At 44.3% G+C, this 17,791-nt stretch overlaps 1 protein-coding gene across 1 annotated transcript in view; it reads left to right on the top strand.

Annotated features, from left to right (window-relative positions):
• EGFL6 (EGF like domain multiple 6) overlaps window positions 1-17,791 on the top strand; it is a 360,256-nt gene that overhangs the window by 189,021 nt on the left and 153,444 nt on the right. The window contains exon 4 of the mRNA XM_069640724.1: window positions 16,809-16,928. Coding sequence (XP_069496825.1) covers window positions 16,809-16,928 — 120 coding nt within the window. The remainder of the gene's footprint in view (window positions 1-16,808; window positions 16,929-17,791) is intronic.

The following is a 17,791-nucleotide window of genomic DNA, read 5'->3' as shown; positions in this document are numbered from 1 at the left end:
CCGTTTCACTTGGGGAGTGGCGATGGGCTTACACCTTGAGTGTTATGAATGGTCTTAGATCTATGTTATAGAATGTTGTTTAAAGAGGTTTTTATGTACGCAAACTCATTGTGTTAAAAGATTGTGCCTTACAAAACGATCTTAAGAATATTTTAAAGAATTGACTCATAACCACCAGGAAAGTGATTTGAGTAACTGACTGCTACATGCTTATAGTTTTTTTAAAACGTTTTCTCTAAAATATTATAAATTGGATTGAAAGGGGTTTTATTTTTTGACAGGTTTCTGCTGAAGTGATCCAAAAGACCACCTTCCAAGTAATATATTGGGTCCCCCTCTATGTTTTGTGAAGTACTCCCTATCTAAAGAGTAATTGATCAGTGCTTTGCCACTGTGGTGAATCTGTGTGATTTTTCCGCAACGGAAATGTTCAAGGGAGAAATGACCGAAGAATATTTGCTCAAAATAATCTTCGGTCATTTCTCCCCTGAACATTCCCGATGTGCGCAAACCCCCACCCCCAACACCCGCCCACCCCCACCCCCCCTTACTTACCTTGCCTTCCGTGTCACTGGACCCTGAGACGCCTGTTCCCTTTCACTTCTGTGATCGGGACCGGCGCCGTAGGGTCCTTTTCCTTTTTTTTTTTTTTGTAAGGCAGCTGCAAGGGTATCCCCCCGCAACCCCAACTCACTATAGGGTAGCCCCTCAGCCCCCTCAGCCGTTCTTTCTTTTTTTTTTTCTTTTTTGGGTCAGCTGCAGGGGTTTCGCCCGCAATACACGCTCACTATACTCTATAGTATAGTGAGCAGGGTGTTGCAGGGGACAGCCCTGCAGCCTTTGTTTTTCTTCTTTTTTTACCAACCCCACCAAAAAATACATACCTCAAAAGGTTCAAACTTTTTGTAGTTTGAACTTTTGATGGTATGTATTTTAGGTCTTTTGGTGGGGTCAGTAATTTCTATTCGGTAATTTTGTCCTATTCCCTGTGAGTATTGTCCTCTGTGAGCTATGCTGCCTTCAGCACGATGGATCAGTCACGTGATTATCCAAAACGACAAGGCAGCTATCCCCTTCTCTAGAAAGAGGTCCACTCCAAGAAAACTACTTTACCAATTACATGTCTGCAGAAATAAGACAGGCACATCTTACGTGTCCCTGTCTCTCTAAATAGTTACAGTGGAAGCTTGACAATGCCAGTTAACTATATCTGGGCTTAAATGGTGGAAGCCTAACTGGCATACCACTAGTTCCCTCTCTAAGTCTGTCGGCTCTGAGCAAACAATCTGGCTATTGATTAAAAAAAGAGAAACTAAACTCAGAACTGGTTTAATGTAACCTTCAGGATCCTGTCCTTAAATCCCTGAGAAAAGCTATTCTCACCATAAACAGGCTACTGTAACCAAAATAAATGGAATGATTGAAGCAGAACAATCTCGGAACATTAAGGTGGGAAGCGTGCACACCTTCCCCAAAAATCTCTGTGATCGAAACTAACCACTGTATCAAACTACTGACAGAAATGCGACATCCTCATTCAAGATGGCACACAGGGGTGCTCACAATACCGCTCTAAAAACAGTTGAGCTTGACTCATCATCGCGATAGGGCTTAGAGTTGGCTTTGACCCTGAATAAGGACATCGTGGACCAGGGACTTCGGCCCACTCAAAGGATGATGTACACATTGGCTCCCATTGCATACTGCAGACGCATGATGATGCTTGTGTGCCTGATTCCCATTATGGCCACAGTGGGGCTTGCAATAGTAATTTCGATCGAACCGAAAAGCTAAGCGGCCTGTGCATTGATGAGAACCCTTTATACTACGTGGTGCAAAAAAGACCTGTGCTTAACTGCTACGCATACTTTGTACCGTTGTCCAGCATCAAAAGACTTGAACTGAGGTTCACAGATTTATGTGGACGATGCATAGGTCTGATTCAAATTCCGCAAAGGCACCAGCAAAAAACTATTTCTCCTTAAATGTGAACACATCTGAAATCCTACTGGTGCCCCAACCAATTATTGAAAATGCCCACTTTTTATAGACTGAATCCCGCTCAACCAAGGAGGCCTGAAATCCTTAAGTGCTCGTTAACGGTCCCCTCTCCTTCCCCAAGAACTCAACACAGTGGGCCAACGTGCATATAAGTAACGGAGGCTGATTAGGAATATTCGACCTCCACTCCAGCGGGTAACATTACCTAATAAGGTTCTCCGCCAAACCCATGGAAGCATTCCGGTACACATAAGCTCGGTACTTTTGACTGGCACCCATCCATGCCAAAGGTTTTGAATCTGTCCCTCCTGATATTCCACTAATAAGCTTTCGCTCTTGAGCCACGTGCAACCCGGTCAACACCACATTGCAGAAGGGTGCTATATAAGAGCACTTTACATACTGATTTACTTACTGCATCCCTTCTACCTTATCCAAAGAGCATTGAATTAGTATTAGTAAGAGTATGAACTTGTTTAGACTACCACAGTGTTACCTAATGTAATCATATTTTACCTAGTAGTTCATGACAGACTCCTCTTGCTTCTAAATCCTGCAATAATTAAGCATTATAACCTACATGTGCTGTCACTATCATGTGTTAATTTACTACTCTAAAGTGAAAAGTCCCTAGTAAAATAAGGGCCAATAACCCAGAAAAGGGTTCATTAACATGGCGTTATTGATCACAAATGTAGTCAATAATGCTATTAAGACAGAATGTTTTTTTAAATTTTACTTTTTATGATGTGTAGGAAGCAGCGTGTTTAAGTCTTGCGCCCTTTGATACCTGAGCATATATATCATATAAAAAATAGTTATGATTAGAAAATTTAAAACAAGAAATATATTTTGAGATTCTATATTTCCTCTTAACATTGAAAAAACGATTGTAAAAAAGATAAAACAAGTAAACTTATACATGTTTCTTAATATGGAAAGGAGCAAGTGGTGAGTGGAACAGTAATAAGAGGTAAAAGGAAAAAACCTGCACTGTAAATTTGACAGGAAAAGCAAAACATCTGCGTGCAGTGTCAGCAAAGGAGCAGAAAAGTAAGTCAAATTTTGGTGAAGGGCTCCTGTTACACGGTCAAATACAATGCTACCAATGGCCAGTCTTTCATGAAATAGATTGACTGGGGGTGGTTGGGTTGGCAATGAGCACCCACTATTCAGGGTTCTGCAACGTTTGGCTCTCCAGATGTTTTGGGCTACACTTCCCATCAGCCCTAGCCAGCATAGTCAATAGTGAGGGATCCTGAGAGTTGTAGTCCAGAACATCTGGAGGGGCCACAGGTTTCGGATCGCTGCACTATGTCAATAGAGATGTTATTATGAGCCAATTTAATGATACTCAGTTTAATGGCCTCGAAAGGACGCAATAATGAGGCGGCCCTGCAAGGACTCACCACTCTGACTGCAGATTGCACACCAATCTCTGAGGTGAGAACTTAACGCACGTAGCTGTTAAGTCACCCATCAAAACCACGCGGCCAAAGTTCTACGGGACATTGCGAAAGCCTGTCATGCAAGGTCAGTTTAGAATGCCCCACACTTGCTACACATTGAACGAAAAGTGACCTGTTAAACCCATGCTTCACCCAAGATCCACAAATATGACACAACATCTTCAACTAGAAACTCCAGCTACATGAGCAGGGAACCTTTTAACCACCCACTCACAAAATGAACAAATAAAGGATACAAACTAGGCAAGCCACAGGTGCTTAGGCCCCACAATTCCAGCAGCAAGAGAAGACACGAATTGCCAATGCCAACAGTTTGGGTTTTTGTGTAGGCATGGGAAAGGCACTTGCCAGGCACTGCCACAGTGGAATTAACTGGCTGTTGATGGCAGCAGATGCAAAATGATGCGAGTACCTGGACATCTAATAGCAGCACCTGGCAAATGCCTAATATTTATACAAAAGCCAAAACTGTTGGCTTTGCCAATGCTTGTTTTGTAACAGGCCTTTAGTTTAAAAAAAGCATGCATAGTGATTTTAATCGAGTTGCTGAAGGCAACCCTCATTAAGATTATTATACCACTAGCAACTCCAAAGTCATTGGGCCTCATTCCGAGTATGGATCTAGTAATGGCGCTATTTGCGCCATGTGTACCTCCCATACCGGGTCCGGGTCCGACCTGGTTCAATGGGGACTTACCGGTCCATTCCGACCCTGGAGGGACCGGTAAGTTCCCATTGAAAAATCCATTCACCATTCCCATTTGATCCCCCATAGGGCTCAATGGGAATGGGGAAGTAGCTAATAACGGTACCGCAGTTTGCGGTACCGTTATTAGCTCTGAAGTCCCTTAATGGCTCTCGTCCTTAACACCTGGTCAGACCAGGCATTAAGGAAGGGACCCGCTAAGGGACCTCGGAATAGGGCGCAAAGGGATTACCGGCACTGATGTCCTTAACGGTGCCCGGTATCCCTTTGCGCCCTACTCAGAATGAGGCCCATTAACTCACAAAAGACTACTTTGAGAAAACTCTGGCACTTCGAGTGCAACGTTTAATGGTAAGTTTTGATTAAAGCAAGGTCAAAGAGTTTCCATGAGGAGGTGTTTTGGGCGGGCAGGGCAGAAAATGGTTGAGAATGGTCATAGGGATTAGCATGGCCATGGGCAGTCAATGGGTGGACAAATAACCAAACACCTACAAGCTTGTGTCCCTCCTGATATGCCATTTCTCCCTATCTGTCCTCTAATGCAATAGTTTCGTCTTACCCCCTAATATCCGTAATTACAAAATGGATTTCCGCAGAGCTGCAACCCAACCTAAGTGTTAGATCCCGGCACTGCTCAGGGCCGACTCAAGGACCCCACGCACTCTGAAGCATATTACACCATGTGCTGAGTGACATAACATAGCTCGATTTCCATTCAGCTTTCACTAATGTGCGGAAGCTGAGTGGGGGCAGTGGTGGCCATGAAAGCTAAGCTCAGCTATTGTGATTTTTTAGAGAATATGAGTCACTCACCACTCCCCGATGAGTTTTAGTGTAGAGTAAAGCGTCCCACAGGAATACGTTTCTGAGCCGAGTACGGTTCTTAACGTGAAAATCTTGAAGTGCTTGATGACATGAATTCGAGATGCGCAGTACCCGCAACTCCACACTGTCAGCCATATTTCATCAGCCGTTTATACTCCTCTTGTTCCACGCATCCGTTTTTGAAGAGGCGGCCTCAAGGGCGCTATTCATGTCAGTTCATGGGCATAGCTGTTTGAAACACATCCCCGTAGTGGATAGAGGCACCAATGGCTGGAAACGCGCCTCTGTCCCGCTTCCGGGTATTTCTACTAGTCTGGTCTGAGCCCAGTGTCTGGGTATGCCATAACTACAGAAATATGCAAAGCACTCTGTCCAGGCATTGGGCCCGCTAGGGGCTGTGTTGCATCGCAAATGATGGAGTCGCATTCACCACATGATTAGGAAAACTGAAAAGTGTTACTGTTTCCAGTTGGGGCTTTTCCAGGATAATTATGCGCTTTAGAACACAGCACACAAGTATGTAAATACAAAGTAAAAGAGAAGAAGCTACCTCTTCCCAGGCAAATTGAGTCTGCCCCTATGCCAGCTACCTATAGCACCCGGAGACTCTCCTTAAAGTCACATTATTTATTTATTTGTTGTGTGGCATAGTTTTAAAAGAAAAATTTAACTTTTGACATAAAACAAATTCTCAAATTACAACACAAGTAAATACAAATATAAAAACATCCAAGTCATCACAGGTCATCTAGTAGAGTACATCCATGCCTCAGCACTGATCAATACATCAGTACATCCATAAGTAAAAACAGTTCATCAATTCATCAACACATCATAAAATTAAAACCCTAAATAAAACAGACAACAGCTAAAAACAATCTCATAATAGTCCAAAATCATTTAAAAAATACTGCATGTCATCACTTTGTCCGATTTTCCCTATTAGTGGTAACCAACATCAGTCTTTACTTCCAATTCAGCATGTCAGCCCTTTAGTTGAGATAAATGTTCAGGGAACAATATCGAGAGGAACTCATGACTGCAATCATTAATGGGGTCACCACCAAAAGCTTATGCCATAATCTTTCGAGACCATCCCCTTCTTTGTCCAAAGCTTCCCCTAAGAAATTCACAGAAATAGTGTTTAAAATAGGGAACCATAGTAAAATATGTTCAATAGTTTCAATTTCACCCATACAGTAACAACAGAGTCTATCTTGCCTTGGAATACAGTCTCTGGCTCCTTTTACTTCAGATGTTTCCATTAAGTTTAATTTCACAAGTAGCCAGGTACTACGTACTATCTTACTTGGGTATTTTCAGAGGATTATGTTAATGGACCCATAGGCTTTAATATTGTACATAAAGTGCTTGTATATCTTATACGATGACAACCGTTGTCTTTTGTCAAGCCAGTCCTGTTTAAACAAAAAAATATTAGCCTCATCCAGCCTCTGTACTAACATTTCTTCCACAATATTACCTCTAGCCATGATAGCCAGACACCTCTGCTCCCAAGCTATTAAAGGCCTACAGATCCCCAATCTTATCACACGCTATAGTTCAATAATCAGAGACCCCAACGGCAGTACCAGACTGCATCAATAAAGCTGTATGGTCATCCAGTCAATTCTAGCCAGGATAGATATGTCTGATCGCAGCAATCCGAGTCCCTTGCGGAAGCGCTAGAACACTACGCCATAAAATGCCTACGAAGCAAGGCCATGGCACCTCAATAGAAGGCACTTCAGCTCCATGGATTACAGTCGGGATAATTTTTTGATGGTATAATCTCCAGACTGGTTGCAAGGAGAAGTGACCATACTTCTTATCCACTAGCTTCATTTGTATAATGGAATTAGTTAACGCCGCCTTACTAGGCATTATTGTTTTGGCAATTTTCACATTGCTACAGACATTAATACCAGAATATTTAAACTTTGATACTTGTTCCAATCTTTGATTCTTCACAGTTCATATAAAGCTTTTCTTAGTAGAGTTCCTCCAGTTGTTTAGCACCAATATTTTATATTTTGCAACATTTATTTCAAACCCTACTGACTCAAAAAACGAATTATCAGCATTTAAAGCTCTCTAGAGAACCACCTGGGTATAATCCATTAAAACCAGGTCATCTGCGTAAAACAAGTAAATGATAGGCAGATTCGCAAGACGAGGAGGAGAGATATTAAGCCCCTCCAAATTTTTACCAAAGTCAGCTATATATTCATTAAAGACGTGAGGGTCAATAAGGCAGCCTTGGCGTAAGACCCTCTCACTCCTTATGCAATCTGACAATGTACCCTGTGTGTCCAACCACACCCCAAATTTTGTCTGTGAGTTCAAAGCTACCAGCATAGACAGTAGAAAAGCTGGTCAGCCTTGAGATGATAGTTTGGCCCATAACAGGATTCTGTTGACACAGTGGAAAGAAAGCCTTCCTGATATCAAGGAAGGCAACACAAATCTGTCTCTTGGAAGATAGAATCTGTGTTAGAAGTAAGGAGAGAATGAAGCCATTCAAGGAAGTATTCACTCCCTTCTTAAAGCCTGAATCAAATAAATAATTATGAACGGAATCACAGTATGCTTAACCACGTGTTTCAGGATGAGGGACGCAAACATTTTGTAAGGGCTATCCAAAAGAGAGATTGGACGATAGTTAGAAGGATCACATCTATTGCCTGCCTTATATAACTATAATTGTTGCATTCCTCCAAGACAGAGTAATTGTTTTTTTTTTTTTTATCTCGGCAAACAATATCGTTAAAATGTGCACCCATAACTCTGGGTTGGACTTCAATGTAAGGTTTGAGAGGCCATCAGGCTCTGGAGCCCTAGACTGATTTGCCTTGTTAATGGCCCACATGACCTCCCCAAACGAGGTATCAAACCCATTCCAATTTGTCACAACATTTTCATCATTCGTTGTGAAGGCTACTGATTCTAACCACTTTTCCCTGTACAACGCAGAGAAGAATTCCACCCATGTATCATTAGATATGGGATTAACTTGCCCGCAGGTCTGAGCATATCTTCCCTTAATTAGTGACCAAAAGGATGCAATATTATTCAATGCTAGGGCAGCCAACATGGCCTCCGCATCATGTTGATACTTTAAGTGCCCCCTAGCCTTCATCCGATTTAGGTATGATTGTTTTAACCTTTTGGCCTGTAGTAAGGCTTCACCACCCTGCTTCTGCAATAACCGCAGTTGCCATCTGAATTGCTTCTTTTCATTATGTTCCTCTTTATCATAAGCATGGATATGTATCCTACTTGCTCCCATGTTAATCAAAATATTGGATGCATCAGCTCCTTAAGAACACTTTGAACGAACAAGACCAAATTTCCAGCTGTTAAGCCAGTCCCATTTGTAATTCATCAACTTGTTATCAAATCGAGTCGCTATTTCTTCTCTCCAAGACAGCTTATTATTATTTCCTCTAATCTCAACAGCAATGTTATCTATTGTATTCCTACAAGATGTGTTCAGACACAATGTAAGGATAAGGCACAAATGGTCACTGTCATCATTTCCCATCACCTCCAGCCTTTCCGCCTCATCAAAAAGGCTTTTTGATAGAAAAATCTAATCTAATGTTGACTCTATTTTACTTCCAACTCTAGTGCATTGCAGTGGCAAGTCACCCTGTATAGCACCATTTGCCCCACACAGATTCCAAGAGGCACATAATTATTTCCATTGGTGCCCTCTTGGTCTGACACCTCCGTCCACCCATTTATCAGCGCCATAGTTTATGTCGTCCATAAACTCACTATTTAGATCCCCCAAAAGTATGCAGCTCATATCCTCACCCAGAAAGACCTCCATAATCCCATGAATTTTATCCAAAAAGCATGATAAGTAATTCACAACAGGATTAAAATACTCATTCAAAATCAGACAAGAAAATGAATTACCATTCTCCTGTATACTAGAGTTAGGCATCAGTGCCAAAATACCTTTATCTACCATTGGCAGTTTCATGATAGAGACTTCGTAGTCGTTACGCAGGGCTCAGGCCAGGCCACCAAAGTGTCTGCCCCTCACGGTTTTCACTGGAGGTTCAACACATAGAGTATACCCCTCTAAAGTCGGAGTCTCAAGTAAACAAGTTTCCTGAAAGGCGATAAATTAGCAAATCCCTCAGATAGTGAATGGATTAACCAGGTGCAAAAAGCCCCTAGCATAATACTAGGCCACACTAAATGGGCTGTCTCACTTTTCCAACCGAATGACTTCAGATGTAGTGTGTAGGCTGATCAAGATATGGGACCATACATACTCCTGATCTCTTTTTGGGACTAGTGAGTCAATCACCATTCTTGTCGAGTTGTCATTAGTGATGAGGCATATGACTAGTACCTCCCGTGATGAAAAACCCACCACCTATTTCTCGATTGGCGAGGAGTCATGCCGGGATATCAACACGTCATATCCCAACCTTGTAAATGAGGCTGCTTCTCAGAGAATCTCATTCCAAATAAACTCAGATTTAAAGCCCAGCCTAACAACATCGATTCTTGCTGGGTAAGTAAATTAAACCTGGGCAATATCGCCCAAGTTAATTGAGGCAAACTTAGGAATTACCTCAAATAGGCCCAGTATGTAATGCCTATTTAGGGGCAGGAAGTAATGCACACCAAAAGTTATTTCCACTTACAGATCCCACATGTGTTCATCCTGTTCAACTCCCTTAGGAATCATACCAGACGCCCTACTGCTCCATTGGATCTCCTCCTTCTTGAGCACTTTTAATGATACATTGGGTGGTTTATCCACTTCAACCCATTTCTCCTCAGTGTCACTTAACACCTTCTTTCTACGGATCTCTAAAGAAATGAAGCTGGGGCAAAGACTCTCATCCTTTCTTAGTTCTATTAACTCTTATGACTGCAAAGACTTTGAGATTTCACTGATATCCCCCCCCCCCCTCTGCACAATGTCTCCTAGGCACAAAGTTAGAAATATCCCGGTTGGTCACCCCTAACACTTGTTGATTATATTTAACTTTAGGCACAAAAGCCAGTGTCTTAGGGCTTACTATCTCTGGGGGCAATTGTACGTGAATGCTGAGGGACCCCACTTCCACCATAGCAGGAGCCCGGGAAGATGAGCTGCCAACCTGGCAAGCTCCAAATGTTGATCCAGAGTGGAGTATGCCAGGCCCGGAGGTGGATATATCACAGCCCTCAATTGACTTTGACTCTTGGTACAAAAGGTCATCATCTGAATAGACAGAGAGGGCACTAAGAGCTAACAGATCTCCTTGATTTGTTATCAGCTTCAAAAACTTAGTAATAGAGCCTCTGCACTCCACTAGAGATGGTAGTTTAGCTTGATTTTTAAGGGCATCAGACAATTGTAAAGTTTCCTGCCGCCCTCCCTCTGGAGCCGGCATATGATTACATATTGTAGATCTATCATCACACTCCTTGTCTTCCACCACAATCGCATCTCGAGCACCCAATTAATATCTTTCAGACATTTTTGAGAGCCCCTTTACAGTTTCTTTTAAATGCTTTTTCTGATTTTTCATTTTTTTGGCAGGCACAGGTAGTTTTTCTGTTGCAGTATTTTGGGGAAGTATTACTTTCTTGGATTCCATAGTAGCCTCAACTAGCTCACAGTCCTCTAAATTTGTAGGAGGATCTCCTACGGCACTCTCGGGAAGTTTGCCAGAAAACACCACACCAGCCCTACCATCGCCCTCAGCCTTCCATCAAATATGAACACAGCCTCATTACCCACATCACACTGACACCCGCGTTCCACCCTCAAGGAGGCCGCCACCGGGGGTGGCAAAGAATGGTTACATGGCCAATTTGTCACCAAAATAAAACCTTCAACCAGACACAAATTAGACATCAAGTCTTGAACCGTTGTCCAGATATCACGCAACTCATATTGCAACAGTTCATGGCCCCTGTCCATTGATGTAAGTAATCTCGTGAGCATTGGGAACGAAACAAACATCAAATAACTCTTCTTTTGGGGAGGTTTCAGTTTGAACCTTCTGTTGCATCTTATCTTCCCCCTATATGCTCTGACTGTAGTAATTTCCCAGACAGAAGTCGAGGGCATTGAGGGTATTCAGGAGCCACCTCTCCATATGTTGATGGTGAAGCACCTTGATTGGGGGTTTGGAATAAACAAACATTTTCTCTGTTATCTTGTGTCAAAGTGTACACTTCCCTTGGTCCCAGAGATAAGCAAACTTGTTTTGCTAAAACATGTGCAACAGTCGGCCACAGCATTGAGACATCTGTTACTAAATCAGGATGTGGACAGATAGTCAAATGTTCCACCTCCGGGTAATCCAGGGAACAGGACAGTACAGCAGGCAAGGCTGTAGACAAAAACTGATTCAAATGTTCCTGTCTTGCCTTATCATTTAGTTTTACCGTTTTTGGGGAACTAGTGGGTGACACAGGAGAGAACGAGCACTGATGGCCTTCAGGTGCCATCCCCTCAGATGTTATGGTCTCCCTACACAATGCCTCAGGTTGGAGTTTCTCACCAGTTTTAACCGTGAGAAAGGTATTGTCCAGATGAATCACTCCATCATCCGTATGCACCATCTGACGTGTCTAGGCATCCCCGATTTCAAAGAATAAGCCATGGAAGAGTGAACAGGAATTCTCACGGAGCTAGTAGCAAAACAATTACCTTACACAGCAAGCCATACACTGACGATGTTTTCCAGCTCCCCACTCCCGGGGCCACCGGAATACCAAAACACTTGCCGCACTGCCACTTAAACAGCAGGTAATTTCAAAGTTTAGGCACCTCCTCCAACGCAGCCGCAGCCGAAAGCAGACCGATAGCTACTGCGGGCTACAGCGTAACCGAGACACTCGCTGCACTCCCACTTATTAATGTTATTAAAAAATTATAAGTTGCATATTAAGGAGATTTGACAAATTGGCACTAGGGTATATATCAACGTGGTGCCCCCAGTGAATGAGAGAAAAAAGAGGATTTTATGCTGCACTCCAGGCAGGCAGACAAACAGTGCTTTACCTGGTCCAGTCCTGGTCCGGTCCTCTCGCCCGCGATAGTTCCAGCAGCTAACCACCAATCAAACCAGGAAGCACTCCCCTCCAGAGTTTTTTCCCCCTTTTCTTTCTCCCGTCACTGACACTGTGCCTAACGTGTGGTGCAGACTGCACACACCGGGCCATAGCGTAAGTGTTAGAGGCTAAGTGGGCAAGTGAATATAGGGGATATAGCTGCTGAGGCTGCTGACCAGTTCAGTGTGCAGCAACACTGCGGCTACACTGGGCGTCCGCTTATCCGCTATACAGGAGGATGTTGGCCCAGCTTCTTCCCCCCGCTCCGAGGTCCAACACTGTAGAAGTCAACTCAGCTAGGCAAAAGAAGCACCGAGCTCGGCCTTCCGGGTTTCGAGCTTTGGGCTACAGATACGGCGCTCGTCTCGTTCTCCGCACTGGCATAACAGGGGCCCCCGCAGCCCCTGGGGTGCGGGGGGCCCCGCAACCACATGTTCTGGGAGGGGGCCCCACTTGGAGCAACAACAAAAAAATAAGAACTTTTTTTTCAAATTCTTTTTTTTTAACATTTTCTTTTTGAGTTCACTCTGCATTTATAAAGAAAGGATTTCTGTAACAGAAATAATTTCTTCATGAAGGCAGAATGAATACAAAAAGAAACTTTCTTTTTGAAGTCCAGGGGCTACCCCACCCCATGACATGAAGACCCCAGGCTGGAGGCCTCTATGTCATGCGATCGGGGAAGCCCGATGACTTCAAAATAAATCGTTTATTTTTGAAGTCACTCTGCCTAAAGAAATTGTTTCCGTTATGGTTCAGTCCTTAACGGAAATAATTTCTTTATGATGTCAGAGTGACTTCAAAAAGAAACAATTTATTTTTGAAGTATTAGGGCTCTCCTCAACCACATGACGTATGCGTGTTAGAGTGTATGGTGAAAGGGTGCACACAAATGTATGGGTGGATGGGAATGCGTGTGTGCGCATACGGTGACAGGATGCACACTTAAATGTATGAGTGGCTGCCTGGGTGTGCCTGTATGGTGAAAGGGTTCACACTTAAATGTATGGATGACTGGCTGTGCGTGTGTATATATGGTGAAAGGTGTGTGTGCTTGTGTTCAGGGGCACAACAAAACCTACATTTCAGGGGGGGCTAACCATTCCAATGTTGGGAGAGGCGCTAACTTCATGTGTGGTGGGAGAGGAACAAACTTATTTGTGTGGGGGCATCAAACTTCTTTACGCATTTTAACGAGACTGTTCTAGTGCAGCTTCAATGTTACATGCAGTTAACTCTCTCCTTTAAGTCTGAAAGCACCCACTTATGGACTGCTGTGAGAATGACTGGCCTCCTGTTCCCTCTCAACCCTTCCAATCACTCCCCTGGCATGCAAGTACTAAACCCACATCTAAATTTCAATTGCCTAAAATATGTGGCATTTGAATGCAGGTCCTAACAGTGAAATGCTGTACATTAGTAATTGCTGGGCCGGGACCTTGTTGACGCAAAACCCAGGTGCTGTTTAACATCAGCAGGAATGATATGCAGTATTAGTGGCTAGAGAAGCATTTTGGTGCAGCCAGTCTGGTCATTCCTCAGTTTGGTATGACTATTTTTACCTGGGCATTTCTGATAAAGCAGTCCTGCTAAGTGTAATTACCTGGCTAAACTGGCATTTGGGTTCCGCCAGTCTAGCTGTTTCTTACTGCAGCATTGTATATTTTTCTGGGCAACTGTGATAAAATTATATGATATGAAAAGTCATAAATAACGCACATGTACACAAGCGTTTTTAGGTGCGGCAAGACAAGGGAAGGAAAATGGAGGGAGGACAAGACAAATGATCTTACTAGGCCTTGTGTCATTCAGATCGTGCAAGCGCGTGAAAGAGAAGTGCAAGGGGAAGGGGAGGGGGGAAGTGCAAGGGAGAGGGGAGGGGAAAAAGGGCAGCAATGCTCTGAGTAAGTGCAGCAGGGCAGCTCAGCTCTCGGTAGTGCAAGGAGAACAAGGGACTGTTGGGTTACAGTTACAGCCCTTAACTGCGTGGTAGGCCCGGAGGCAGTGCAAGGGTGACTGATCAAGAAAGAGCCTGGACTCAGTGAGCCTGAGGGTAGTCAAGCAACCAGTTGGTACAGCAGAAAGGTAGGTCAGCAGGGGAAGGAGAGAGAGAAAGCAGAGGAGAAGAGTAACGTTTTGAGCTGCTTCCGGAACTTCAGGTGGTCCAGCTGAAGTTTTGGAGGGGCAGGGAGGCATTCTGTAAAGGAGAGAGATCTACCCCCCACTCTCTGTCTGGAGAAGAATCTAACCCTTAGGCCTCGAGAAGGAAGGTATTTTGGAAGAGAGCATTGGCTGTAGTTCTCCCAGCCCCAGAAAGCCTTATGGACAATGCATAGGGTCTTGAACTTGATCCTTGCAGCCACGGGGAGCCAGTGGAGAGATTTCATGGCTGGAGAGATACGGTCCCTGGGCTTGAGGCCAAGGATAAGTCTTGCAGTCTTGTTCTGGATTAGTTGCAGACGACAGAGAGTAGAGGAAGGCAGATTGAGAAAGTGGCTGTTGCAGTAGTCCAACTTAGAGAGAACCAGGGCTCTGGAGACAGTGTGCTTCTCAGGGAAAGTGAGAAAGGGAAGAGTCCCTTTGAGGAGGTGCAGCTGGTAGTGGGACTTCTTGGCGCAAGATGTGAGGAAAGAGAGAGTGGAGTTGAAGATGACACCAGGAATGAGCGAGAGAAGAGAGGAGGCTGAGGGGAGCCTGAAGGAAAGCTGAGTGTCATCTGCATGACACTGAAAGTTAGAGGAGAAGGTAGAGATCAGGTGGGCCAAATGGGCCAAGTAGAGGTTGAAAACCCAGGGTGAGAGGATAGAGCACTGGGGAACGCCACAGGTAGAGAGGGGTGGCGAAGAGAAAGGGAACAAGTTGGACCTGGGAGGGGCGGCCCAAGAGAAAGGAGGTCAGCCACTCCAGAGCCTGATCCATGATGCCCAGGTTCTCACAGAGTCGATTGATCAGGATGGCGTGGTTGACCATGTCGAAAGCAGAGGAAATTTCAAGGGGGATGAGGACGGAAGGAATGCTGGAATCAAGGTTAGAGATCAGATCTTCACAGGTGTTCAGGAGAGCAGTTTCCATGACTCTGGTAGCTAGCTCTCAAGCCAGACTGATGGTCATGGAGACAACCAACAGATTCAGTGTGGAGAGTAAACTGGAGTTGTCCAACTTTTCCAAGAGTTTGGGGGAGGGGAAAGTTCCAGTGGCAAAATAATGATTACAGAAATTGGCCCAAGGCTGGAGCAAGGGTGTCAATATGGTCCTTGATGATTCTGGAAAAGCGGATGAGAACCTGTTTCGATGACACTTCCATAGATGGGACTTGTCTAGAAACCTCGTCAGGTGTTAGAGAGAAAGAGGAGAAGGGAGGAGGAGAGAGAGAGAGATGGCCAAAGCGGGCCGAGAGAGGAAGACGGAGAGGGAGAGGAGATAGTGGACATGACGTCCTGAGTTTTAGCAGAGAAGCAAGAGGCCAAAGCCCCACAGAGGGCCGGTTGAGGGAATAGGAGAGGTAGAGACTGCAGCAGGATTGGCCAGTTACTTTCAGATTTTAAAAAGTTTGGCTGTGTTGTTAGAGGCCGCAGAGATGCAGGCTGAACGTGTGCTCTCTTCTTGATGTTATTGCTTCGACTGGCATTTTGGAGCAACCAGTCTAGGTATGTCTAAATATGGCCTGGCATGCTTTACTGTAATGTTATTATGTGTCTACACTGGTCTACGTTGTGCAGCCAGTTGGACATGTTTTCATTGTGGCATGACATTTTTAATAGCAAAGCATTCATGTTCCTGTGCACTGCTGGTGATTTGCATGTATTGGATTGGTGTTACCCTACAAAACAATAGCAAACACTGGCTTTTTAGCACATTTTTCTCAACACATATTTATATCTTTCTCCTAGTGCAGAGGGCGGCATACCCCTTCAGCAGCACGTTCATGCGTATTGCGCTAGCGTGGTAATCTAAGCCGGCCCAGAGTTTGGCGCGACCCGTGATTTGTTGCCGAGTTGGGGGGCCCTTAGCATGGCTCGCAGGGGGGCCCCCAGATCTTGTGTTACGCCACTGGGCCTATTTGCTGTGTTTCAACTGTTAAATGTATTTACGCACTTACTCTGCATGTGCAGACTATTATCGTCTCAGAATCTCAAGGGCTCTGAGCGACTGTTGTTTTTTTCCCCATGTTCCCACCCTTTGAAACATTTTCCTGTGTGTAGGCGCTATGTAAATAAACAATACAATAATGGGAAGCTTAACTACAGGTCATAGAATGCCAAGAAAAAAACTGACACTGGATAAGCACCTACCGATTGGAATGGATCACGCTGACTACTGTGCAAAGGGAACACAGCCATGCGTGGTTTAATTCCAGCACACATTGATTTCCTAGTCAAGAAATCAAGGTGGAGTCTAATATATGTACTATGGTGTTGCCTTCAACCCCTCTCATCGTGTGCGAGCTTCCGTGATGCAGATCTGACTGGGAATCCACTGAGTGCACACACGCAGTGGTTTGCTTTCTGTTCCTCTCCCCCCCCGTAGACATTGCTTGGGATTGTGTTTACAGGCCATTGGGCGCAGCCGGCGGCCTGCGTCATCTTCCTAGCATGCTTTCCCGAGCCAAGAGCAGGGCCTGCTGCTAACCTCTTTCCCAGGTTCCATCCCTGCAAGGACCCTCTCTGTTGATGATTTGTGATGAGAAATAAACGAGCCGCGCACATGTTCCCGCCCCTTCTCTCTTTCAGATGTCAACGAATGCGGCCAGAAGCCTCGTCCCTGCGAGCACAGGTGCATGAACACACATGGCAGCTACAAGTGCTATTGCCTCAACGGATACATGCTGATGCCAGATGGCTCGTGCGCAAGTAAGCTGCAGGGGGAGGGGGGCCGTAAGAAGCAATATGTGTGCACACTTGATCAAATGATGTATCATAACAAGTAAACTGCTCGTTGAATGAGGCAGGCTAGGATCGATTCAAAATGGCTGGCTCGTCCAAGAGCAATTTGCAGCCTACACGTTGTAATTTGTACTTAAATTACTTTGCAATGTGTATTTCAAGAGCAATTTGTAGCCTACACTTTGTAATTTATACTTTGTTATTTCTTTTTAATTATTTTGTGATTTGTATTTGTAATTTGCTACAATGTGTAGCCTACACTTTAATATTTTCTTTGGGTTTTATATAAAGCAATTCTGGGCATTCACCAAAGGGGTAGAGTAAAAGGATACAATACTGTGTATGCAATTAGAAGGCTCGAATATGAAAGGTGCAGTTTGAAGTGTGGATACAGTTTAGGCGGGAAAATGGAGCCCCGCCTGAATGGCAGAGATTCAGCAGACGTTAAGGGCCTAGTTCACAGAATCGTTTTATAATGGCAAAAACCCATTGGAAAACGCTCTGGGAAATATGACCTAGGTCTGAGTAGGTAAGCAAATCCTGCAGCTAGTGTAGTGCTGGGAAATTTTGCACTGACATTTGCACAGACTGACAGGTGCAAAATCCTTTTTTTTTATGCTGCTCAGTCAGTTCAAGTGTCCTTTTTGCATTAGTATTTTAGTGTAAATGCTGTATCAAAACGTCCTGTACAAACGTAGCGGTATTGCAACACATGGAATGGTGCAAAATTCCCCAACACTGGTGCAATGTACGAAATGTGGTGCTGTTTGGGCCGGACTGCATAAACGTGCTGGGTGCTGCAAACTGAGATTATTCTGATCCGTTGCATT

This window comes from Ambystoma mexicanum, chromosome 7q (assembly GCF_040938575.1).
Source record: "Ambystoma mexicanum isolate Mex_15411 chromosome 7q, UKY_AmexF1_1, whole genome shotgun sequence".
In the NCBI taxonomy this organism is placed as follows: Eukaryota; Metazoa; Chordata; class Amphibia; order Caudata; family Ambystomatidae; genus Ambystoma; species Ambystoma mexicanum.
Note: the sequence above shows the minus strand (reverse complement) of the source record. Positions and strands in the feature narration are given on the sequence as shown.